General features: G+C 50.8%; 1 protein-coding gene across 2 annotated transcripts in view; it reads left to right on the top strand.

The window, feature by feature from the left end:
• EXOC6B (exocyst complex component 6B) overlaps positions 1-16,461 on the top strand; it is a 306,757-nt gene extending 290,296 nt beyond the window's left edge. For both annotated transcript variants that reach the window (XM_049792431.1, XM_049792440.1), the window contains 2 exons: positions 5,673-5,785; positions 10,752-16,461. In XM_049792431.1, the coding sequence (XP_049648388.1) occupies positions 5,673-5,785; positions 10,752-10,878 (240 nt within the window). In that variant the 3' untranslated portion in view covers positions 10,879-16,461. The remainder of the gene's footprint in view (positions 1-5,672; positions 5,786-10,751) is intronic.
• Positions 16,462-25,135: the final 8,674 nt, after the last annotated feature.

A 25,135-nucleotide genomic window follows, 5' to 3' on the forward strand; every position in this document is an offset into this window, starting at 1 on the left:
CGATGACGGCTCTTTTGGCCTTAACAGGACCGAAATGCATGTCTGTTAGCAACCAAATCCCTTCAGCAGGGACTGGAAGAAACAAAAAGTTCGTTTGCTGGGGAGCAGAAAGATGTGATTTCCATTTCTGGCTGGACTGCAGGCTGCCCTCGTGTCTTGGAGCAGCTCCGGTTGTGTAGAGTTGCTCTTCGCTTTTAATTTGGATGAGTTTTGCTTCCTGCTGCAGTGGATGTAATATCGCGTCTGGTGTGGTGGTGATTCTGTCCGGGGAAGCTCTTCCCTCTGCTAACAGGGGATGATCACACTCCTCTTCCAGTAGACTTGCCCATAAGCCCAGAGCATTTGGGGTGTCTCAAGTTTCCTGCAGGTCAAAGCGTTTGGGTGCAAATCCCTGTTTGTGGATGTTCAGAATGGCACTGCATCAATTCAGAAGAGGGAAAAGAGAAAAAAGTTGCATGAAGTTGGGAAATTCAGGAGTTTTCATCTGTCCTGCAGTAAGACTTGGCCTTCGTCTCTTAGGCTTGAGGAGCGGAGGAGAGGTCCTTGGATCCCGGGGTCCAAGAGGATCCCGTATCTAGAGTTATCCCTGCAACATCATCCTGACTTCTCTGAGATAGGACAAGGGCTTTTTCTGTGTATTTATTTTCATCTTGGAAAACATGGGTCTCCCTTTCCTACCATCATCTTTATCTCTAGCCACCATGCATCACCTCCCAGGTCTGTGCAGAGCCCTTTGTGACGTTGGTGCAAGCATGTAAATGCTGGTGCTTTCTCTGATCTTGTTCCAGGAGTGCTGGAATCAGTTTGGATTCACATTGTGTTATTTCTGGCTTGGCTGAAAGAATTTTATCCCGATTCAGCACCATCATCTCGTGTCAGACAGAACATACTGCCCTGCTTTGCTTTGGTTCTGGAGGGAGAAGTTTGCAAAGTCAGCGCGATGTCCCCATTGCCTTTGCCACCAGCGTGCAATTAAGTTGCAACCGTTCTTTCCCTGTACTTGATGTGAGGGCTGTAAAAACATGTCTTTGCTTTGAAAAAAATAACATTTCGGAAGAATTTGAGATGGTGGTATTACAAGGAGAGTGAAAAGGAAGCGTTTCTCGAGGTGGAACTGAAGGAAATGGGGAGAAGGTGCTTCTCGGCCCCTGCCAAGGGGAGCCTGGGGCAGGGCTGGGAACTGATTCCCAGTTTAATTCTTTCCTTCCAGGGTTGCCCTCTCCTGAATCACCATTTGAGTAAGAGCTCATATGTGTGTATAAAAGCAATTTATTTTTTTTTCTTTCAGTACCTTTCTTTTGGAGGCATACTCAAAGCATTCTCCGTTTCTTCATTTTTATAAATATATAGGTGAACCTCTCCCCGCCCTTGCAGCAAAGATGCTTCTCGTGCCCCAGGAAGCTGCAGGTTTGCAGCCCTGCTCTGCGCACGCAGCACGTCTGCAGCCTTCTGAGCCAGTTTTTCTGCTTTCATATCATCGTGGTAAAAGCTCCTCTTTTTTTCCCCCACTCTTTTTTTTTCCTTTCCCCCCAGTGTATGTGCTGTCGAGTTTGATTTATAGCCTTGAAAAGGAGACTCTAGTTTGAAGAATTAATGGTATTTGCATATTTTATTTGGAATCTCCCCCGGCAGGCCCGCCGCAGCCCAGCGCCGCTGCGCAGGCGGGTTTTTCCTTTCCTTTTTTTTTTTTTTTCGGTCGTTCAGATTTAGCAGCAGAGGTGAAAAGTTTAAACAGTAAAACCAATAAAACCACATTTATGTGACAGATAAATTGTTTCGAGACAGCTTGCCCTGAGCCGTCAGGTTTCCTCCTGCAAGACCTCTCTCCTACGGAGCACGACCCACGGCAGAGCCCTGCAAGCGCCGGCGATGCCCTGTGCCGTACGGCAACCGGGGGGGCCAAAGGTGCCGGCCCCGGCTATCCTCGGACCTTCCTTGCAGGCAAGATGGATGTGGGCAAACAGTTGTAAAATACACAGGCTATCTGTCACTGTCGTGAGCTGGCTGGGAGGAGTCTGGCTCTCCCAGCGCTCGGGGATGGTCCGGCCTGGGGTGCGAGCACGTTTAGGATGGGGCTTACTTGGAATCATAGATTCATTTAGGTTGGACAAGACCCTTAAGATCACCGAGTCCAACCACTAACTTAGCACCGCCAAGTCCGCCGCTAAGCCACGTCCCTAAGCACCACATCTACATGTCTTTTAAACACCTCCAGGGATGGTGACTCCTGGGCAGCCTGTTCCAATGCTTGACAACCACTTTGGTGAAGAAATTTTTCCTAATATCCAATCTAAACCTCCCCTGGCACAACTTGAGGCCATTTACTCTCACCCTATCCTTTGTTACTTGGGAGAAGAGACCAGCCCCCACCTCACAACAACCCCCTTTCAGGCAGTTGTAGAGAGTGATAAGGTGTCCCCTCAGCCTCCTTTTCTCCAGACTAAACAACCCCAGTTCCCTCAGCCGCTCCTCATCAGACTTGTGCTCCAGGCCCCTCACCAACTTGGTTGCCCTTCTCTGGACACGCTCCAGCCCCTCAATGTCTTTCTTTTCGTGAGGGGCCGAAAACTCAACACAGGACTCGAGATGTGGCCTCACCAGTGCCGAGTACAGGGGATGATCCCTGCCCTGGTCCTGCTGGCCACACTATTTCTGATACAAGCCAGGATGCTCTTGGCCTTCTTGGCCACCTGGGCCCACTGCTGGCTCATGTTCAGCCAGCTGTCAACCAGCACCCCCAGGTCATTGGGGTTTCTCTCAAATGTGCCTGTTGCACTCTTGTAGCGATTCACGCAGCTGGAGCTACCTGAATGGCATGATGGATGAGAGTAAAATCAGAATCACAGAACGATTTGGGTTGGAAGGGACATTAAAGATTACCTAGTCCAACCCCCCTGCCATGGGCAGGGACACCTTCCACTAGACCAGGTTGCTCCAAGCCCCATCCAACCTGGCCTTGAACACTGCCAGGGATGGGGCAGCCACAATGTCTCTGGGCAACCTGATCCTGTGCCTCACCACCCTCATAGTAAAACATTCCTTCCTTATGTCCAATCTAAATCAACCCACTTTCAGTTTAAAACTGTTGCCTCTTCTCCTGTCACTACAGGCCCTGGTAAAAAGTCTCTCTCCATCTTTCTCATGTCCCCTTTCTATATTGAAAGGCCTCAATAAGGTCTCCCCAGAGCCTTCTCTTCTCCAGGCTGAACAACCCCAACTCTCTCAGCCTTTCCTCACAGCAGAGGTGTTCCAGCTCTCAGGCCATTTTCATGACCTCCTCTGGCTCTAAGAGGTCCATGTTAAAACAGGTCTATAAAATAACTCACCCCAACCATCCCTTCAGGCCGATGCCAGCACAAGGGAAGGTGTGGTAGTGGACCTTCCATGCCAGCAAAGCCCAGCAGGCTGGCAGCCTCGTGTGGGAGAGCTGGGTTGCTTCAACCTGGTTGACTTGAACTGAGTTGGAGCAGAGCTGAAGCAAAGCTGAGGGACAGGGATGGCTGTCGGACCGAGGGCTGTGTGCCGTCCCAGCCGCTCGTCACCTGGCCCTGGTGGGAATGGCAAGCGTTGGCTTGAGCTCCTGAGCTGGAGAGCAAGAGTCGAGCTGCTCTAGATGGTCTTTCATCCAACTTTTGCTTAAAAATGCTGGATTGGCTGTGCTCTTTCAGAGACATGAGTGGGAGGTTTCTCCAAGCCCTTTCCTTACTGATCCTCTGAGCTCCTGCACTGTTCCCTGAGCCTCTGCTGTCCCCCCCAGCCTCCTTTTATAACACCTCCCGATGCTCTTCATTTCATCTTCTAACCCACTTCTAATCTTCGCCTTTTTATTTTGGTTCTTCTTTTGTCACTTTCTTCTGGGACTTTATTTCTGCTCCCCGTGAATGGCTACCTGGCCCCTCGGCAGTCCGGTCATGCACTTTCTACGGCAATAACTCATGCTGCCGTGCTCGTGGTTTGCCAGAGACACGTTCGGCCCCCCCACCCCCCCCGGGCCACCAGCAAGAGGACTTTGGTGCGTTGGCGGGGGATCTGATTTAGCCTGTACAACCATGCAGCTTCCCCCAGCAGCCGGCAAACCCGATAGAAGAGTTTTGGCCCTGCTGTGCTGTATGAAAAGAGCCTGTGAAATCATATTTAAGGTTGTCTCTTGAAGGTGCCTATTGGAAAAAACTCCTGCCAATGATGTTCAACTCGGGTTTGTAGTTAACACAATGGACCCGCCGTACAAAGCCGCGCGGGACCGAGGGCTGGAAAAGCCCTCTTAGGTCCCGGCTAATCCGTCCCCCCCGCCAGCCCGGGGGATTGTTCCTGACAGCTTGTTTTCTTTGCCCTGACCTACATAGTCAAAAAGAATCTTGTTGCACATTTTTGTTTTGTACCTTGAGGTCTCGGAGGAGCTAAATCCCCTTCTTGGCGGGGCGGGATGTGTTGTTAAACAGTGCTGGAGCCTCCAAGAAAACCATGGAGACGCGGGGACAATGAGCCCTCTATGGTCCTCTCTTGGCCGCGGGATGGTCCTCCTTCTCTGGGCTTCAGTGGTGGGCGCAGAGACGCGCAGATGCGGGCGATGAAGACGTCCACGGGCTTGGCAGGCTGTCCTGCAATAGAGTGGTCACAGCAGCTCTCCAACGCAGATGGTTTGGCGGGGGGGGAAGTGCAGCCACTCTTAATTAATCTGTTTCAGATGATGGAGATGAAGGCTGCGTCTCATACATCCTCAGCTGTGCTCTTTTGGGTAGGTGGAGAGGCAAGTCCTCGTAGGGGTGAGGAGGTCCTCGTGTGGGAAAGACGTGGGAGCTCCTATTTGGGTTTTATGGAAAATAAGGATGCAAAAGGTAGGGTGGAAGAAGGCATTTAGGCAGCCTGGGCTGTAGTTTACTTATGCCTCGTCTGAATCAGCTGGGAGGGATGGGGTGCCAAGGGGATCCTTTGTGGAGGTGAAGGGCTTCAGGTGCGAATTTTGGGGGTCTGGAGCAAAGACTGTCACCGACAGCTGAATTAATCCCTTTTTTCCTTCCCCCGTGTCTGGGGTCAGCCGTAGTTTCTGTAACAAACAGCTGGAAACCACCTGGGCCACCCAGTCTCCCCCAGCGTTCACCTGAGATAAACACCTGAGCTCCTGGATGGGTCCCACACCTCCCCAGGGAGCTCCCGTCTTTAGACACACTTACAAAGCGCTTGGAAGATGTTGAGGTGTAGCAAGCGTGATGAGAAAACCTTGTGGCGTGGTTCCAATGATGCCGGGGGTTATTTGGGGACAGAAGAAATTTGTGGTGGCTTTGACCCCAAAAGTGCCCTCCTGCCATAGCTGAGGGCATCAGGGTGCTGGGGAGCTTTGTCTCCTCGGCATGTCTCAGTCCTCATAGCCCCTGTACTGCTAGTTCACCCCCAAAATAGAGATAAGGTAACAGGAGTGTACTGTGGCTAAATTAATATAGCCATACATAAATTGATAGTAAATGTTAATAAAATAATAATTAAATATGAAGAGGTTAATAATTAAATATTAGCAGAATGATATTAAATAAATTAATAAAGACTGCAAACCATTTTTTGTGGTTAACACCACCTGCCCAGGATCTTTGCCAGCTTTCAGATAAACCACCTGCTCTCTTGCCAGCTTTTAAAAATCTTATTTCTGTTTGTGTTTTTCTTTCCCGTGGCTGCTGCAGCTCCTAGATTTGTTCATCCAGTGGGACTGGTCAACGTATTTGGCCGACTACGGGCAACCCACGTGCAAGTATCTTCGTGTGAACCCGACGACAGCCCTCATCCTGCTGGAAAAGTGAGTGTGGGTCTGGACACCCGGGATAGTTTTCACCCCCATCTCACTTTGGGCAAGTGTGTGTTTTAGCAGCTCATTCCGTCACGTGCGATGCTGGGACAGAACAGCCTGGGGAGCAGGAGGCTCCTTGTGATCCAGGGAACAAACATTTCACCCCTGGGTGGACAGTGGGAGCTCAAATAGAAAAATGCTATTTTATCCCACTAACCTGAATTCCAGGTTTTGTATCAAAATGCATTGACTTGGCTGAGGGTCTGTCTTTTTGCTTCACTCTTAAGTAGAGTTTTCCTTGTCTCACAACAGACTTCCGCTGTATCTCAAGCCCTCCAAATCATTTCAAATTTGCTAGCCTGCAAGCGCGCATATCTCCCTTGTGTTGGATCCATGGAGGGGATCGAGCGCTAAGAGCCCAGCTATGGGACAGGGACAGTGTCTTTAGGTGGCTGTGTGCTCCAGGGCTTGCCCTTAGCGAGGACACGCTCTTTGATAAGGCTTTTTGATAAGGCTGAACGTGAGCCTCTTCGAAGCCTGTAGTTCGTAGGCTTTGCACGGCTTCAGCCCGAGCCCTGGAGCTATGCCGAGGAGCAGTGCCGGGACGCGCCGGGCGAGCACTGTGTGGCTTCTGCGAGGCTTTGGGATGACAGCAAGGAGGCTTGTGCCAGTCCTACAAGCCAACAGCAAGGAGGGAAAGCCCGTGAGTTTGCTGCAAACCCAAAGAGTGGGATTTGCTTCGCTTGTAACCCCTCTAGCACGTGGGAGAGAAGTGCCACCACTCACCCATCGTGCCGGTGGTAGTAGGTGGCCCAGGTGACCCTTTCTCTGGTAGACCTCCAGGCTCTCAATGGGAGGATCAGCCCTACTCCTGCCTCTTTGCTACCATCAGACCTCACAGCTGGTCTTCCAGCTGATCTGACAGTGAAGTCACCTGCCAAAGATAATAATTTTCCAAGCAGCTCAGGCCATGGGCACTCCACTGCTAAGTCTTGCACGGAGGAGTGGGCAGGATAAGCGAGCTGCAGTTAGATTTGGTTAGGTTTACCGTGAAATCGGACCCTGAGGAGGAGTTTGAGTTGGTTTTTGGGGTTCTTCTCTTTCTCCATTGCTTGTAGAGGAGGAATTGACTAGTTTAGAGTTAGGGCTAAACTTTTAGAAGACCAGCCTTGGTGTACTTCTGAGCTTTGGAGCTGCATCTGTATTATCTGTGGTCCACATGACCGTACCGCCTCCTCTCCCGCAGAGGAGAATAGCTAATTTCACAGCAGCTCATGACATCCAAATGTTATCAGTATGGTACACAGGGACTAAACTTAGGTAGTTGCTGTGTGTAAAGCACCTTTATACGTTATAGCACTGGTTTTATATACATATTTATACGTGCTGTGTAATATGTTGTGTTATTTGCAACAAATTCGCAACCTGACATCAATGATGCAAAAGCGTGAGATATATTCAGAGCTATCAACAAAATGGTAAAATAAAGAGCTATCAAAAATCTGAGAGCTTGGACATGAAGCAGCTGGAGGAGCCAGGGAACTGGAAGCAGGCAGTGAGCTGGGATCCGTGGCAGTTTCTGGGAAGGCAGTGGGACAGCAGGAGGGCAGCTCCGTGCTCCTGGCCATCTTCCCCAGGTAGTACTCGAGCGTGCAGCATCCATGCTCGGTGGTGGTATTAAAAAGCCCCAAACCCCAGCTTGGCTTGCCAGCCTTCTCCCTAAAAGGGCTCTCATTTGAAAGGCAATCTTCACGTATCTGATTTGCTTTCTGGAGGCAGCCCCTGCGGAGTCACCGGCTTGGCACTTGCATCTCCCGCATCCTCGTGGCGTGGCATCGCCTGCATGGCATTGCCGGCATGGCATCGCCTGCATGCTCCGGCGGGCTCTGCCCTGTCCCCGCTTGGGCTTCAGGCCCTTTGGGGAGTCTCCGTGCATCATCCACCAGCTCCAGCTCCCCCGAGACTCTGCACTGACCTGGCCGTAGCTTCAGGCACATCCACTCCCCTCTGTGCTCCAAGCCCACCTCCCCAGCCCTCTCCGTAGGCAGCTGACCTTTGCCGACAAGGTGACGTGAAATTCTGATCCGCTGGTTCGTTTTGTAACCTGTTTTCATCGTTATCTCTTTTCCTAATCACACATCTCTCATAGGATATCACGAGTGTAAGTATGCTGCTTGCTTGGGCTTTTACCCTCACCTTGCAGTGACTTTATTGTTTGATTTAAATGGAGCACTAAATGATCTAAATGCGAGCTGTCTTTGAAACGGTTCCCTTCGGTAACTTTATCGTCTCAAATGCACTAATTAGAGCTAAAAGAGGAGCTTTTACTCTGTTGCTTTTTTTTCTTATAGATTAATTTAAACAAAGCTTGGCTCTATTGAAAGTGGTGTTTGTTGACAGGGGTGGGGACAGCGCTGAGCTCTCTCTTTCCCTTCCTCTTACTTTTAATTCTTGCGCTAACGCACAGGGACCACGTTACAAAACTGGGCTCGCTTGTTCCAGGGCTCTGCAGGCACACGCTTAAAGACATAAAAGTGTCAATCCTCCAAAGAGCTGCTTAGCTGCTCAAAAGCATTGCCTCTCTCTTTCAAACCCGATATTCTCGGTGTCTGGGTGCACTGCTTGAGCAGGGACCGGGTGCTTCCTATAGCCAAATGCTGATAAAGAAACAGGCTGGTGTTTCTGAACACCTTTGACACCGACCACATTGCGTCGGCTCGGTGTTCTTCTGCAGGGCGGTGACGGCAGGACCGGAGCCGGCGTGGTCTCCTCGAGCGGATCTGCAAGCTCAGCCTCTCCCAAGGATGCAGCCGCTTCCGACGCTGCCTGGTCCCTGGCAGAGCACAACCCACATTATGCAGGATTTTGTGTCCTGTGGGCAAATTAATTCATTAATAATACTTAATAGCTTAGTGCCTCTACCTTCACATGATGTCTGAAGATACCAGCAGCTCCCATCCGCACCAGACACTCATCCCCAGTTAAACAGATCCACCTCTGTGGGTTTGTTGTGGGATCAGAGCTCTGACTGCTTTTTCAGCCTGATCCAGCAGCTTTATCCATGCAACTCCCTTCAAATTGTTCAAACACTTGCAAAAGTTTTCTTACATACAACACGTGTTATTTCAAAAACATTTTGTGGAACCTGAACAGGTCCCACGGGATCGGAGACGGCTCCGAGGATGCCCAGGATGAGAGTGCTCTTAGGGCAGGGGATGCTCTGCTCTAAATTCCCCACGCATTACCTGGGGGTGACTGTAGCAGGCAGTGATGGAGAGTGATGGGTACAGCTCTGGGTGGAAGTTTCTGAAGGTATAGGTTTACTTTCAAAGCCTCTGATGTCCCTGCGTCGCCTGTGAAATAGAAACAGAGCTCTCAGCCCTCCGTGTAAAGTGCTTTGAGACCCGCTGGAGCTGTACAGTGCTGCCGGAGGTGTCCCGCAGGAGGGTTATTTCCAAAATTCCTGACACTGTAACCTGTGCGACTTGAAAACCCTGCTTCCCGTCGGTAGGATCGCTCCCTGGTTCTTGCGGTAGAGCAGCTGGCAACCTGCTTGGGTTAAAAAAAATAGAGAAAGAAAAAAATAATACTTATTTTGCTGAATAATAGTGCTCCAAGCTATCTTGTTACTGTTGGGAAAGCAGCTCGATTGTAATCCTGTGTCTTTGGGCACTTATAACTTTAGCAAAACAGCCTTTGGGATAAAATTGTTATCCTTGTTTCCAGTTCCAAGCTGGATGTTTTTGGGAACATTTCAGATTCCCTTTGGCTCTTTTTAGGAAGATTTAAGCATGAAAAACTTAGATATTTTTTTAAAAAAAATCAGTTAAATAAGTTTCAAGAGGTTTGATTTGGGCTCAGTTAACTCCAAAACCCCCTGGTTTGATAAAGTGCCAACTTCCCAGGGACTCTCAGCGCTGTGTCCCAGTCACTTTAATGCTTCATTTAGGTCCCCAAAGCCAAAAACGCAGGCTTATGTGACTTGTCCAAAGCCATCAGCCTCTGCCAGATCTGATTTAGCGAGAAAATCATTTACAAATTGTGGTATTATAAAAGAGCGGTGCCGGCTGAGAACCAGCGGGTTGGATGTTGAGGCTGATTGATACCTTCAGGAGCTGTTGAAGGGTTGACCCTTGTAGGATGGTTTCCCTTCCCAGCACATGCCCTGTCTGCATAAAGCTCATGCTTGGAGCATGCAACAAGACCTGGCCCCCCCAAAATACGCATCTGCGAATGCAAGCGTGCATGAATCCCCAGCTTTGCATGGTGGAGAGAGATGGAGCTGCACCAGCTTCACCTTCAGGTCCCATCCCACCTCCTGCTCTTCTTGTCTCTGGCTTTCTGGAGACCTCTTGGAGATGAGTACACCACTTCATGCATTAAATGTAGTTTTAAAAAAGTACAGATCTCAAGAAGATTTTTATATTGGGGGAAACCAGTGCTGGATTCCTTCCGTTAATATAAATTATATAATATTGTATAATATTTTTAGTTCACAATGCCAAACGTTTCCGGCTGCCATCTCTTGGCCGCATGCAATGCACCATTTCAAGTAAGAAGCCTTAATGCTGTCGATTTGATGCTAATTTTTTAATTTCCTCCTAATATTGCAGCATTGTCATTTACCACTTCGGAAGGGGACATGGGGATGTAGCAAAAGCTGTTTGGAAGGGGAGAACGAGAGGCTTTAGGGTTTCATGCATTGTGGCATTAGAGATTGACCCTACGGTGACATTGATTGGGATTTGCGGGGTTTAAAGCAAAAATGCAAACTGTGTAAAGCCTGTATGCGGCTTGGTATGCCTGTCTTTACACAAATACGTGAAAAAAACTGGGGCAGAGCCTTTAGACGCAGTCACCTCCTCTCTCTATCAGGAGCCTGAATATGGGCACTTTACATGCGATTCCTTCGTGGGGCTTGGGTGCAACGTTGAGCAGCGATACCTGTGCCATAACCTGTTTCTGCTCTGCGCAGGATGAGAGACACGAGCAGAAAAAACAACGTTTTTGCCCAGTTTCGGAAAAACGAGAGGGACAAGCAGAAGCTGATAGACACCGTGGCCAAGCAGCTCCGCAGCCTGATCAACAGCCATCACTCGTGAGGGGCTTGGGGACCTCCTGCCCACGCCGGTCCCTGCACCGCAGCCTTCCACATGCCTGGACTTGGGATTCTTGTTCAGAGAGAATATATGTATTTTTTTATTCACCTGTATAGTATTCATGAAACCTACCCCGATGACAAAACGTTCCTTGTTAAACAATCCCGGGGAAGATAGGCAGCACTGCTTGTGAAGGTGGTGTCAGGAGTCTCCTATTATAAACTCCTATTTTCAGGGGTTTATAAAGTGACGGTAAATCCTGAAGCCTGAGAGAGAAGTTCACACCCAGACTATTTTCTTTTTTTTTTTTGTAAGCCAAATTGAAAGAATCGGTCTGACTTCCTTTTGTTAACTTATTCAGTTGCAGAACAAATGAAAACAAAAAATATAGGGAGGAGTCGTGGTTTCAGGTTCTTCTCATGGGCTCCGGTAAAAGAAGCACACGTGTAGAAAGAGGGTCACCCGTTAGCTCGTCTTGCCAGCTTGCGTATTGGATTTAGGTAGGAAAAGAGGCAAACTGATTTCCCAACTGTTCTTCTCTTTTCCCTGGAAGGGCTGATTTCCACCTTAGGCTGCAAATGGCCAGAGCTGCAGCCCTTTTGCACGTGTCTGTAATCGGCAGAGCCACCCCCTGAGCTCCACCTCCAGGACCTGCGGGTGTCTTTTGGACCTGCGCTGAATGTAGAAGGGCTTTGAGAGCTGCCTTGTTAATTAGATTCGGAAAAGGAGAGCCAGAAGGTCATCTGGCAGGGTGTCCTGCGGCACTGGCCCGGTGCTGGGATGCTGCTGCTCTCATCTAGCACGGTCGGGTAGCAGGACAGGAGGGATGCTCAGCAGGGATGGTGCAAAGGCAGACTGGGCTCTCCCAGCATCCAGGGCACTCTGTTCAGGCTTTTTTCCTCTCTTTGCACCTCTTTTCCATGCTGATGTCCCATCTTCCCTCTCCTCCTGACACGGTGCGATGGGGTAAAGTCCCTCTGCTTCCCGCGAGCGCCCTGGCTTGTGCTGCGCAAGGAGCAGCCCTGCAACCTCCCGGAGGTCCCCAAAGCAGAGGAGCAGGAGATGCCCCAGGGAGCAGCATCGCTTAGCTCCCCCCGGCTCAAAAGTGCCTATGGACAAAATTTCCCTCTCTGCTCTGGAAGTGCTCAAACATCCTCCGCTCAAATCAAGACAGCCTTTGAGGAGGACGGTAATGCTACCAACAGGACTTTATTCCCAGGGCTCAGGTTACAGCGAGAGGGAACTTGCACCCTTATCTTCTCATTACCTTTCTGCCTCTAATTACTGCAGGTGAAAGCTTATCCAGCCAGTTCCCCCACCTCCCAAACCCTGATCTTAAAGGGAATTAAAATCTTCCTGGTGGATGTTGCAGCCCTGGCAGCGCTGCTTCGGCAGGGCCACGACCCGTGCCCATCTCCTACCCTCGTTTGAAGGCAGTGGGTGCTCAGCCCTCACAGCACTTCTGGAAGCGGAGAGGTGCTTTGCTGACCTGCAGAACAAGGTTCCTTCTCTTTCCGCTCCCTCGGCGCAGACTCCCGAAGCTGTGGAGGGGCAGGACTCGTTCAAACGTCGCCCCATGGCGTGTGCAGAAGGGCAGCAGCACTTGGCTTGGTGCATTCAGTCCCTTTGCTCTCTGACCACGTGCACTTTTTGCTTGGTGTTTCTTGCCTGGGGAGCTCTTCTGACACTCAAGCTCTGGATACACGAAGGGGATGGTGCTTTATCTTCCCTCCTTGTTCCTCAGCAATACTTGGTTTTTTTGTTTTCTTTTTGATAAGGGTACGTGTTACTTAACCCTGAAAGTAAATAGGCACATTATCAGCAATGACCTTCTGGGGCTGTTGTCCTGTCCCAGCAGTCTCCAGCCACGAGGACCAGTGGATTATTTTTGTTAAAAAGAGGGAAGAACCAAACTTGGCTTTCTGGTTCCTTGCTTTTGGGGGGGATCAGAGGTTACTTTCTTCTTAACGCCTCTTTGAAGTACATGTAAGAAGGATGGAGGGAAAAAGAAGCAGCTGAATTAAAGTTGGTATTAGTGTGGCCAGGAAAGGATCATCTTCGTAAATACATCTACATATAGCCCAGCAAAGGCTTTCAGAAGGACAAGTGAAAATTAACTTGCTCCATTCCCCTCTGGTGACCTCTTTCTTGCTCTCCAAAACGCTGGACCTGAGTGCAAACCAGCCTGGGGGCTTCGCTACGGCCCCTGTGAGCCCCAGGGGATCCCCAGCTGGATTTTGGCATCCCAAAACCTGCACAACTGGGAAGGAAAAATTGCCCGGCTTGCCAGACTCCGATAGGAAACTCTTCTTCGCCAAATTGCTGGGGAAAGGAAGCAGACCGGGCTTTATGGTCCTGGCAGCGATGGGAGAGCCCTCAGCCCTCCAGCCAAGACATGTCCCATGAGCCACAGGACCACGGGGCACTTTTATTCCTCATCCCCGTCCCTCGGCAGTGCCACCGTGGGAGAGACGTGGGGATGAGAGTGCAAAGGGGGTGGCAAAAGCAGGTAGGATTGACTGGTTCAAGCATCAGACCTGAGCTCCTACCCAGAGGCTGGAGAGCGAAACAAAAACCCCAGCTATCCAATGGTGACAGTAACGGGGGAAGCTTCAGTCCACAGGGCACTTCAGTCAAGGGCCATTAAAAAGTAACAAGCACTTTAAAATCCTTCAGAATCAAGCTGCTACAGATGCTGGCGTCATTGAGCATCAGCAAGCATGACAAATAAGGCACTCTGGCATTTCCAGTTTTTATTAGCGGGAGGATAGACTGTCAAACGCAATTTTTAATCGCTTTTGTCAGCCGCTGGCTTTGCTGCCAGGCGAGGCGGCGCTTTGCTTTTGCAGGTTTCTCTCTCCTCCGTGCTAGGTGTGGGATGAAGGGAGGAGGAGCAGGCACCGCCGGGCAGCATCAACTCTGGTCCCCGAGACACGGGGAAGGGGCTTTGCGCTGCTGTCGGTGTGAGCGGAAAAAAGCATCCAGCTCCTGCTGCCGCCTTGAAATTCTGGGTTTTTTCCCCAAAGGGTGACCGCTATATTGCATTGCACAAGGTATACCCTCATAAAAACCTCAAAGCAGCTGGGTCTCGGGGCAAGAACTTGTTTCACATGCTCCAGACAGCTCCCAGCCTTCCCCATGCCACATCTGGGCTTTCTTTCCCATCTCCACCGAGCTTTAGTTAAAAGAGGAGCGGCATGGCATTGCCATGCCTGCCCGGGATGGATTTCCTCGCTCCTTTAAGCTCTGCTTGAAGAGGCTGGGATTGGGATTCTGCAAACCGGCTTCTGGCGCTCAGGACTTGCTGCTGGGAAAGTCAAACTCGGCCAAGGGAAAGATTCAGCAAGTTTCTGATTTCGGGAGGTCAAGCGCCTAACCGCAAGTCACAGACCGGGATGAAAAATGGCATTTTGGTGCTCTGGTCCTAATTAACTTTTTGTTCCGAGAGATGCAGTTCCATCCCTTCAAAATAAAATTAATCTTTTAAACAGATTGCTTAAAAAGCCCTGGAAGACATTTAAAATCCCTTCTAAATCTCTTACTAATGATTGGTATCCTCCGATACGGATGGTATTGCTTATGAGGGAAAGGTTGTTGCTATAAATTTATAAGCGGGGTGGGAAATGGGGGCAGAACCCGCTGCTGTAATCGAAGATTTGCAACCCCCAAAACAAATAATGCTGCTATTAACGCCTCCATGTACATACATTGAACCTTCCTTAGGTTTTTTTTAAGCAGTGGCTGTAGCAGAGACTGGGTTATCCCCCACCTTTTCCCCAACCCAGCAAACATATTTCAGCACCAGTGGGAAAAAAAAAATATAAACAAAAAAGACAAGTTTGGCTTCCTGAGAAGCATCTGCACATCTTATCTTCTTTATAATCTTCAGGGGTTGTGCAGGCAGCCTGGGGGTTGGGAATAATTTTATATAAGGTCTCTAAAGTGCTAACGTGCAGCCCAAACCATACCTATACATGAAGGGGATGGCCTCCATTAGACGTTAGCGTGTGTGCATGTGTGTGAGAGAGAGAATGAGATTTTTTCTGGTTTTTCTTCTTCTTTTTTTTTTTTTAATTCCTAGGGCTGGAGTTCAAGTCAGATGCTCTTAGCAATTTTGCACTTTGTTCTACATCCAACCGCAACTCCAGGCTCTGCTGCGGGGGGGGAGAAGCTGGCTGATGCTTTGTTCGAGGGGCTGTTTTGGTTTTGTTTCCTTAAAAATTGGCTGCTTTTGTGCTGCTACGAAAATGGATGTTCGGGCAGAAGGCGTGGGCGTTTGCATGCTGGCCCCAAACTGTTTGCAAGATGCTGGGAGACAGCGGGGAAAGCGGAGGCTGAGATGGAGCCGGGGCCGCTCCGGTGGCATCGGCTGCTGTCGGCATCTCCTGCGCTGAAGCTGGTTTTAGGGTAAATTCTTTTACCCCCTTGAGGTAGCGATGATGGGAAGCGGCAGGTGAGGGAGGTTTGCATAAGGTGTCCCTCCAGCATCCCTTCAAACCAATATTCAAACCCCAGGCAGAGAAATCTTTGCCCTCGGTTGTTTCCTACCTCTCTGCCACACCCTAATTTGGCTTTTCTCTTTAATTCTGGGTTGGGTTTGGGGCTTTTTTTTGAAGCATCAAGTGGTTTGGAGCATCGAACCACCCTCCCACACCCTTGGCTGGATGCATGTCCCATCCCTGGATGCCGTGGGGTTGCTGGGGTCTCCGCACCCCATTTTCTCCGGCTCCGTGTTTGTGTGTGTGTGTGTGTTTATGTCCCCAGCACTGCGACTCGTGTGTTTGTCACACTGCTGGGGAGCTCGAAGGGAACACAACTCACAAATAAATCTCATCGCAAATGACTTCAAGATGGCCCCGGCTCTGCTGTCAACCGGGAAAAAGTTGGGCGTTTGAGGGAAGCCCCCCAAATTCACTCTGTTTTGGGAGGGATTCACCCCAAAACCGCCGTGGGCTGTGACCTGGGGACCAGTTGATTTGCTTCATCTCCAAAACTGCTGCTGCTGCTCTGGGCTCAAGCCCCTCTCTTGCATCCCAGGGGTCCTCGGGGCCAGGCTGGGGGAGCTTTGGCCAGAGCCAGCACCCATCCCACCCACAGCTCCTCCGACTCGGGGGGAAGCACCCCAAAACCTCCAGGGTTGGTTTTCTGGAATCCGGTCTGCACCGAGTTGCTTTCTGCCTTGGCTCATCCCTCTGATTTTGTTTTGACATGAATACACACGCACATCCCCATCCCTCCCTGTCCACTGGCTGCTTGTGTTGCCTTTTCTCATTTTTTTTTTGGTGGGGGGGGGAGGACGTGATTTCGTAAACTAATGTGGTGAAAACAGCTTTTTTTGCACAAGTCGTTGCACAATAAGGGGAAAATTTAGTAAATTAGGTTTAACTTTAAAGGGAACTTTTTTTTTCCTTAAAACTCACTAGCAGAGCTACTGATTAAAAGAAAAAAAAGAGATGGACTGATTAAAAAATGGACTGCATGGTTTACAGGTTAAATTGCGTTAGAAATTAGCATGTTGATTTCGACTGTACATTTATCTTATTGTAACTTCTATTAAACAATACAGCATATAACTGTTTAAATAAGTGCCTGTGCTCACTGTGGCTGTGTGCATCGCTGCGAAGGCACTGCCTTTGCCTTCACCTCGCTGGAAAAAAAATCCTAAATCCCATAAAAGACAAAATTTTGTACAACCAGCAAAGATTTGCTGCTGAAACACCCAGATTTACAGATTGTCCCACGGGGAGACAACCCCTTAACGTGCTCTGGCTTCCGCACCCCGTGTTGCATTGCCATCTTGTGAGCTAAAGCCAAGTTTTGCCTAATTTGGTGGCTATTTTAATTGGGTTCTACCATAAATAAGCATGATTAAACCCAAGCCTGGAGTTGAAGAAGTGGCTGCCTTGCCCTTATTGATTACATCTTGGTTTGCAGATTGGGAAAGTAATTCTGAGTAGGAATTAAGGCTTTGGAGGGCAGAGCAGAGATAATAGGCAGTTCATCGAGGCAGAGGGGGGGTAGCGTTAGCTTTCTACGGGAAATCTTTTTTGCCTACTCACATTGTGTATTTTCTTTCATGGTATTTACCATCCTTTGCAATTTGGCGATTATATTAGCATGTTGGGGTTTGGGGTTTTTTCTGGCCCTACCTGCGTTAGGCTGTTAAATTCCCCAAATACCTCCCAGCCCTGGCACCGAACGTGCAGTAGACTTCGGTTTCTGTAAGATGTTTGACTTGGTACCACATGGCACATTGATTAGGAAATCAAAGTGATATAAAATCAACGTGACACATGCTAATTAAAAACTGGCTGACTGGGATATCTCATATGTAATCCTAAACAGAGGAGCAGCACTGGGGCATCTCCATGGGGTTGGGTGATGCTGAGGATGCCGGGCTGGGGGGGGGGGCTTGAGGGTCCTGCCCCCCTGGTAGGGACGATGGGGAGGTTTGGTGGAAGGGCTCAGGTGGATGACGTGGCTTGATGCGTAGGAGGGAAGGCTTTAGGGAATGTTCCTGGGCTGGGGGACTCCCTCCTGGAAAGCAGCAGCTGTGTAAAAGGATCCTGGGTGGATTGTATTCCAGGAATTCCTCTAAAACCCTTTTTTAAGCCGTTTATCCCTTTTGGTTTCCATCACGTCCCAGGGCAGGGAGTGCCCCGCGTTAATTCGGTGCAGTGGGGAGGAAAAGTGCTCCTTGGTGCTTGTTTCTAACTAAACCTCACAAGGGGCGTTTGCACATGCACGTGAGGCAGAAGAGGATAAAAGGAGGATGGGAGCCTCCCATATTTAATCTGTCCACCTCAGAATGTTCTCGGGTGCTGTCTAGTAATGGCAATTACGAACAAAAGGGAAAGTGCCGTCTCCTCTGACAGCAGGTCCAAGTGGGACCCCAAAAATGCACAAAGCTCCCCAAGCCCGGCCAGCCCACCCTGGGACCAGCCTGGTGTCTGCTCCCACGGGGCAGCTCCGTGCCAAGTGCCTGGGTAAAGGGCTTTAATGTTAGCCCCGGTCCCCTTGGCCTGATGTATTTTGAGTGTTGAGCTGTGCTAAGAGCAGACTGGATGCTCCAGGCTCAGGACCATGCTACAGGGGATGCTCAGCCCCAGGCGGGAGAGCCAGAGATGTTCTGCAGCACCCGCGGGGCTAAGACGTGGTCCAGTAGCGTGGAGCTCCAGTGGGAGATGGTGGGCAGAGATCTCCTGGGACCATCCCGGCCAGTGGATCAGTGAGCTGCAGCCGCAGGTACGTTTTGGGAGATGGATGTGGGATGCTGCAGCGTGCAGCCATACACCAAAGACCGGGTGCTACAGTGTGGCGGGGCTCTGCCTGCACCTAAATCAGTGCACAAAGCAGGGCCAAACCTCACCACAGCTGAGTGGCACCCCAGAGCTACTTGGCTGTCTCCATGCCACCAAGCCTTTCACCCCAGGTGTCCTCAGGACCTCTTGTGACGCCCCCCCCAAGCCCACAAAGTGGGCTGCCAGAGCAGCAAGCGTGTTGTCCCAGCCTCGGGGACACGCTGCAAGCCCAGTGTTGGATGGAGGATGGTGCCGGGCGTAGCGCCATCCATCCAAGGAGCAGTCCCTGGAGCAAACCCTCCCCAGGAACATGCCCAGGCGTCTCTGGAGAAGAGCAAGTTGGGACAGTGCAGCCGAGGGGGCGAGATGTGGCCCCACGCCTCTGCTCACACCCTGCCCTGATGCCTTGTCACTGGGTAGATGCAGAGAGCACGCTGTGAGCCCTTGGGTTGCTCCTTTTGGTTGTCCATGCCTCGCTTTTCTCATCTTTAAAATAAGAGTTTCTCATTCTGACATCTCCTGCGGGGTGCTGAATTTCTCCCCTGGGATTCAACATCTCTGCGCGGTGGCTTGCTGCCTTGGGTTTCCCTGCACAGATGGGACGGACGCCAAGTGGCAAGTCCTGGGTTATCGCCATCCGTATGGCTTTGTGGGGTCTTCAGGACACCACGGCGAAGAAGATGCAGCACAGCCTTAACATGCTTGGACCTGGCGATGCTCCTGCTCTCTCCAGTGGGACAGGACCTCTGGAGGTCTCTAGGCCAGTCTCCTGCTCAAAGCAGGACTGTTGCTAATGCTAGATCAGCGCGGTTGTGGCTTTATGTGACCGAGTCTCGAAAAACCTCCAAGAATGGACATCCCCCACCTCTCTGGTGGCCTGTCCCAGGGCTGCACCCTCCCAGTGAAGACTTTCTTACTGTGCGTTCTGAACAGAGCTCCCAGAGTGTGGTTTGCTGTGCTCGCAAGGACAGTAACTGTGGGCTTACATTCAACCTGGTTGTCGCTGTCACCACTAGGTCTGGTCCAGCAGAGCTGATATTCAGCCACTCCTTTCCCCCTGTGACTGCTTTCTAGGGTGACACCAGGCAGACCATTGTACGGGGTTGCTGAGCGTGCAGAGGGATGATGTCCTCTACGCAGAACATGACGAGATGGCAAACCCACAGCTTGATGCAGGCATCTTCCAGTCCCAAGCCCTTATTCTGTCCCTTGGCAGCTCTATTTCTAGGACTGCTGAAGCTGGCTCCCTTAAGGAGGAAAATCCCATGGGCTGGAGACAGGCTCATCTGACAACTTCACTTTCCTGCAACCTCAGCCAATCTCATCAAGGAAGGAGGTTAAGAGGTAAAGCAAGGTGAAGGCAAGAAGGGACAGAGACAGGAGGAAATAAATGCTCAGGAATATCTGTGGAAAAGTATTTGTCTGGCCTGCCTCGAAGAAAATAAGGAGGGGAAAAAAACCTCCCTGCTTGTGGTTGCTTGTGGGTTTGGGATTCAACTCTTTGGAAAACGGCTACAGCAAATGCAACAAGAAAGAAAACCTTGTTGGGTGATCTCTGAACTCTGAGTCAAGGTGGTGGCTGCAGGCAGGAGACTGCAGGGGAGCCAAAACCTTCCCAACCAACCCCTAAATTGGTTGAGCACCAGATAGTGATGGCCCAGACATCCCCTTCTCTTCGTTGGCTCCAAAGGTTGACTAGGTCGGATGTAGGTCCCTGCACACAGGCAGGGGAATATTGCCCAAAACACCTGGGCTCACATCAGATCTCAAAGCTGCTGTCTGGGAGTCTGCTTCTTGGAGGTGTTGGGCTGATCTCATTAGGTCCTGTGGTGTTAAATTGATAGCAGTCGTGTTTAAATCTGCCCTGTGAAGGAGTGAGGGTTTTGTTCCCGGACACCTATTTGGAAGCCTTTCTAGCACCTCACTCCTTGGATACTTAAAAGTCTTTGTCCCGTGTCCCACCAGTGTTTATCTGAGACCAGTTTCCACTTGCTTGCTTTTGCATTAGCACTTTTTCTTCAACTTTTTTAGCTCTTTCCCCTCCTTGTTGTTGTCTTTCTTGATACATGTAGAGAGAGAAATCACCCTGTCTTCTCAGCTGGGGTTTTCCCTGCCTGGCAAAGCCCAGGGACTTTAGGCTCCCTGTCCCCCTCCGTTTTCTGGTTGCCATTTCCCATACATGTTTCCATCTCCCATGCATGTTCCCATCTTGGCCTCTCTGTGAACATGGTGGACCAAAAAGTTGCGTGCTGCAAGCAGCTGCCAGGACTGACACATACGCGGGCATTAATGCTTCACTGTCTCAACTGGAAATGTCTCAGCAGATATTAAACGCCCTCTTTCAGTGCTGCGACAGAATTTCTTTGTTGTAGGCAGCGACCATCGCATCCAGGTCTTTCTTCTCGTTGGCCATTTTGAGGTGAAGGGCTCTTTGCTTGGTGCATGACCCTGCACTTTGCTCTAACGGCTCTCACCCTCCTGCCTTCACTCTGCTCATCGTGGTTGTTCAGTTCTTCCCAGTTACCATCACCATGATCCCTGTCGGCAGTGATGTTGTTGCGGTGTGGAGGGTTTGCCAGATTTCTTCTACCATGGGTCAAAACCAGTTCTGGCAGAATAGGGAAGATTGTGTGAGATGAATGAGAGAATATGGCCATCTCCAACAGACTTCTTCCCACCCCTGAGAGCAAGGAACGAGTGGGCAGATGGACGTTGGACCAGAAGGACCACCAAAGTCTGCAGGACGGAAGAGTTTAAAGCAAAAGTGGAGGAGGAAAGCTGATGGAGACAGCTGTCATCACATGCCCAGAGAGCACAGGTGAAGGATGTTGTTAGAGCAGATAAACAAGTATGAGAAGGGAGAGGAACAGATAGCCCAGAGATAGCACGACCTGCGATAAGGATGGGTGAGGGAGATGAAGCAGCTAGGGAAAGGATTGCCCCTCCCCTGGCAAGAAAACTGGATGAAATCCAAGAGGAATGAGTACAGAGGATTACGTACAGGGGAAGAAATGTGGGCAGGGAGACACAGGAGGTGGAGCAGCCAGATTTGGGATGTGAAACTGGGTCATGCAGGGAGTAACAGGGCAGAGCGGTGGCCATGCCAAGAGAGGGCAAGGATGGTCAAGCCAGATGGCGAAGGCGAGGGTGGTGGGAGCATCGTGCGGTGATGCTGTGTGATACGGAAGAAGCAAGATGGGACTGCTTGGGGTAAACAGGACTTTTCTCCTTTCCTCCTTGATGCTTCCTTAGTGTTTTGTCCAAACGCACCGCAGTGCATCCGATCCCCAGGTGGGACCGGCCGGCATTCCTCCTGGTGACAGCCCCTTCATCTTCGCTCTGTGCCGTGATTATGAGGCCCACGTGGCTTCGCGGCCCTGCTAATTGCATTCTGTGGGGCAGTAATTGAATGAAGGCTCACGAGAGCCATGGATCAAAGGCAGGCACCCATCAATATCTGCCTGCCCCAGAATCCGATTAGCAGGGAGAAGGCATAAATCACGGCTGCCCCTCCCTGACCCAGCAATACTTAATGCAGGTACGGTGCCCAGGCCAGTGTCAGGCAAATCTGATTTGCTCACGAAAGGTTAAGCAACACCGCGGATGAAAAATTATTGCGATGCTGTGTCTTCTCAGCAGTCATTCATCTCCGTGCCGCTTGCCGTGGGATGGAGGGGCTGCCCGAGCAGACTTTGGGAGATGATTACTCAACGTCGCTGAGACGTGTGAAGTGTTAAAGACCCCCCGGCAGGGCACGGGGCAGTCGTTTGTATTCATTAGCCGGCCTGCTGCAGATGTCGGCTCACTCTTTGAGGGGACGCAGAGACACACGCTTGCTGCCAGGGTCCTCGGTGAAGTGGCAAGACCTGATTTCTTCTCCCTTGGTGGCCCCGGGCACTTGTTGCTCCACCGTACAGGGGGCTCCCATCTGAGGAAGGCGATCCTGTTTCTCCTCCATCCGCAGTGCTGGTAACAAAACCATCCCAACGGGGCCAGGCAGCCACTGCCTGGGGGGAACAGGTCGTGTGGAGACCTGGGAGGAACCTGAACTTCAGGCTTTTTCACTACTGTCTCGTTTTTAGGCTCAAGCCGCGATGGCCCCCAGGACTGTGCAGAGTATAGGGGATGCTCTACAGCCCCATCCCACCACTGTCATTTGCAGCTCTGGTAATGTTTCTCCAGCATGAAGTGCAAAAGCCCTGGCTGAAGGCAGCACTTGGCTCTTCTCTTCCCCAGATCTTTGGCACTGAGCTTTCACTCTGCCCTACCAGCCTCTTTACAAGCCAAAGCCACGGGTTTTCCAGGGCAGAGCCTGGTGGGTGACTGGATCTCCAGGTATGTTTCTGTTCCCATCTGTCCAAGAAAGGATGGGCAACAGCCTCTAAGCTCTCATGTTTGGACAGGTCTTCTCTACCTTCCTGCCTTATGCTCTTCCACTTCTCCACGGCATCATGATTCAGATTAGAAGAAACCCACAAAAGAGGGGAAAAGTGTCCTTCAGGAGAATATCCTTGGTATTGCCCACGCTGAGGGATGGACCCTCTGCAAGGCCAGCGGGCAGTGGCTCCAGCAGCGGGTGCTCCTCCCTCTCCCGCTCCCTGCAGCACAGCTTTGGGGCTGAGGCAGTGAGATTTCACCGGGAACCTGATATTTATTGTCCAAATTTGCTTTTGGTGGGTATTAGACACATACCAATGGGCTTTAAAGAGGAAGACCCTGGCTGATGTTCTCCCGGGGTTGAGATATGAGCATAACTTTATCTCGGCCGGGTCCTTTCCTGACCTCAGCTGCCCTCAGCTCCACCGGCTCGCGAGAAAGCAAAAAGCTATGTGAAGAGCCTGAAGCAGCTGTGGCAGGATGAACCTGGACTGGCTTCTGTTGAAACCATGGCTACTGGAAGTGGAAATCCCTAGTTTATCTGTTGACTACCTGCTTCTGGCCTCAGCATCGCAGCTTGTGCTATGAAACCCCTCCAGCTCTCGTGTGCACCTCTTTCTAGGCACAGACTGGGATGTGTCCACTTAGAGCATCTGCTCGGAGGGCTGAGCACAGGATATAAGGTAGCCTGCAGTCACTGTGGTCGGAAAAATGTGGTTTTGCATCAGACCGTTGACAGGAGGTGGAGCAGAGCATCGTGCAACAGCCTGAGGCCCTGAGCTAAGCATTCACTGTGCATCTGTGATACTCAACCCCATCCTCCCCATCCCATCACGGTCTGTCGTCTCCCACTGAGAGATATCCTGCTCCAAGTAATCTTCCTTCCTCACTATGGAAAGGCAGTTGCTTAATAGATGCAAAACTTGGCTGGGGAATTAACTTCCTTGGTGGAACTGATTGGGAGTCTTGTTGCTTGACAGGCAAAACATGCCCAGTATGGGGCTGGCGAGATGATCGAAGCATCTTTGTACCTGGCCTATGGGTTCAGAGCCCTTTGGCTGAGAATATTTTGTTCATCTCAAAGCAGGTGGTGGAGGGAGGGATCTCACCAGCATTTACAGGTGGGAGGCCGCAGTAACACAGCTGGGCTTCAGATCCCATGTGCTGTCAGAAACATGAGGTTAAAGGGTGAGTGCAGACAGCCAAGAGTGATGCAGACCTGTGACCTGTATTTTGTTACTAAGGACCTGGTCAAAAGTCCCCCAGAGCTGCGATGCAGCGTGGAGCAAGCCCTTGGCACGCAGAAGTGATGTGAGTGGCATCGGTCAGGATTCGTTCTCCGTAGGAACCACCAGCTTCCCAGGAAGCAATGGCTCCGGCACGGCAGAGCTGCAGCGAGGTTTGAATTCCAACCCTCCTGAGCTGTTCTGTCTCATCAGCGGACCCAGGAGAAGTCAAGCAGCTCATCACGTTGTGCACTAGTTTGTTTCGGCCCCAAATCACCCTTCTCCAGCATTGCTTGGGGGAAGACAACTCCACTGTCAACTTGGTGGAAGCGATGCAAAGCCAGCTCATCCGAAGGGCAGAGTGGGCTACACAAAGCCTTCAGGGTCATGTCCTGGACATCTTGGCATCGAAAGCTTCACTGGGGCGACCTACACAGGCAGAAAATCCCCATCCCCCTGAGGATGATCCTGCGCATCCAGACCCCAGGAGTGATGAAGTCGCAGCTTTCCTGCCTGGCTCCAGTGTTCCCCGACTTCAGGAGAGGTTTGTGAGCTTTGTCTGCAGGCAGACCAGCCCAGGGCTCCTGCACGCGTGTGGTGGCATGCAGGGGTAGATAGCATCTCACTGGGGTTTGGCCCCAAGGTGCTGGAAGGAGTGCATGAAGGTGCTGGCTTCATTGAAAACCCAGTCTGGTGTTGGACACTGTGCACAGTATATGTCAGGACTGGCCTTTTGGGGTTACCAGGGCAAGATTTCCCCACCACTGGCTTCAGCTTAAGACCAAACCCTTAGTCCTAACCCAGGAAAACATTTCACACCTGCTCAAATGCTTTCAAGCCTCTGGGACGCTTTCCCGGGGTAGGGCTGCAGCGAAAGCCCTGAGGCTGTGTCTATACCAGCAAATTAAACAGTTCCAGGGTTCAGACACCAATTATCCTCACTGTTAAATTATTAGCACTCGCCCGGCTAATTCTCAGGCATGGTTCGGGAGCGTGCACGGCCCCAGACCCTTCCCAATAGGCAGGTTGGATGCGGCCACCGTGTTTTGGCAGGTAGGGGAGGTCGATCCAATGGGCAAAGGCTTGTCCCTGGCAGATGGCCTCGGCGCCGGAGGATGGTCCCAGGCACGTCCATCGCGCCCGTGCAGGTGTAACCTCCATGCTTCTGCAGCGCAGACGCGGTCAACCAGCCTCTCATTTAACAAACCTACAGCTCAAGTCTTTACAGCTTGGATAGTTACCAAACATGCAGCCATGAATACCTAAGTGGTAGTAATTAATTATAATTGCAAACATTCATATTAATTTACAGTAGCATCATTTTTAATTTTTTTTTTTTTTTCCCCAGGATGCTTA

Source organism: Accipiter gentilis, chromosome 3 (genome assembly GCF_929443795.1).
Source record: "Accipiter gentilis chromosome 3, bAccGen1.1, whole genome shotgun sequence".
NCBI lineage: Eukaryota > Metazoa > Chordata > Aves > Accipitriformes > Accipitridae > Astur > Astur gentilis.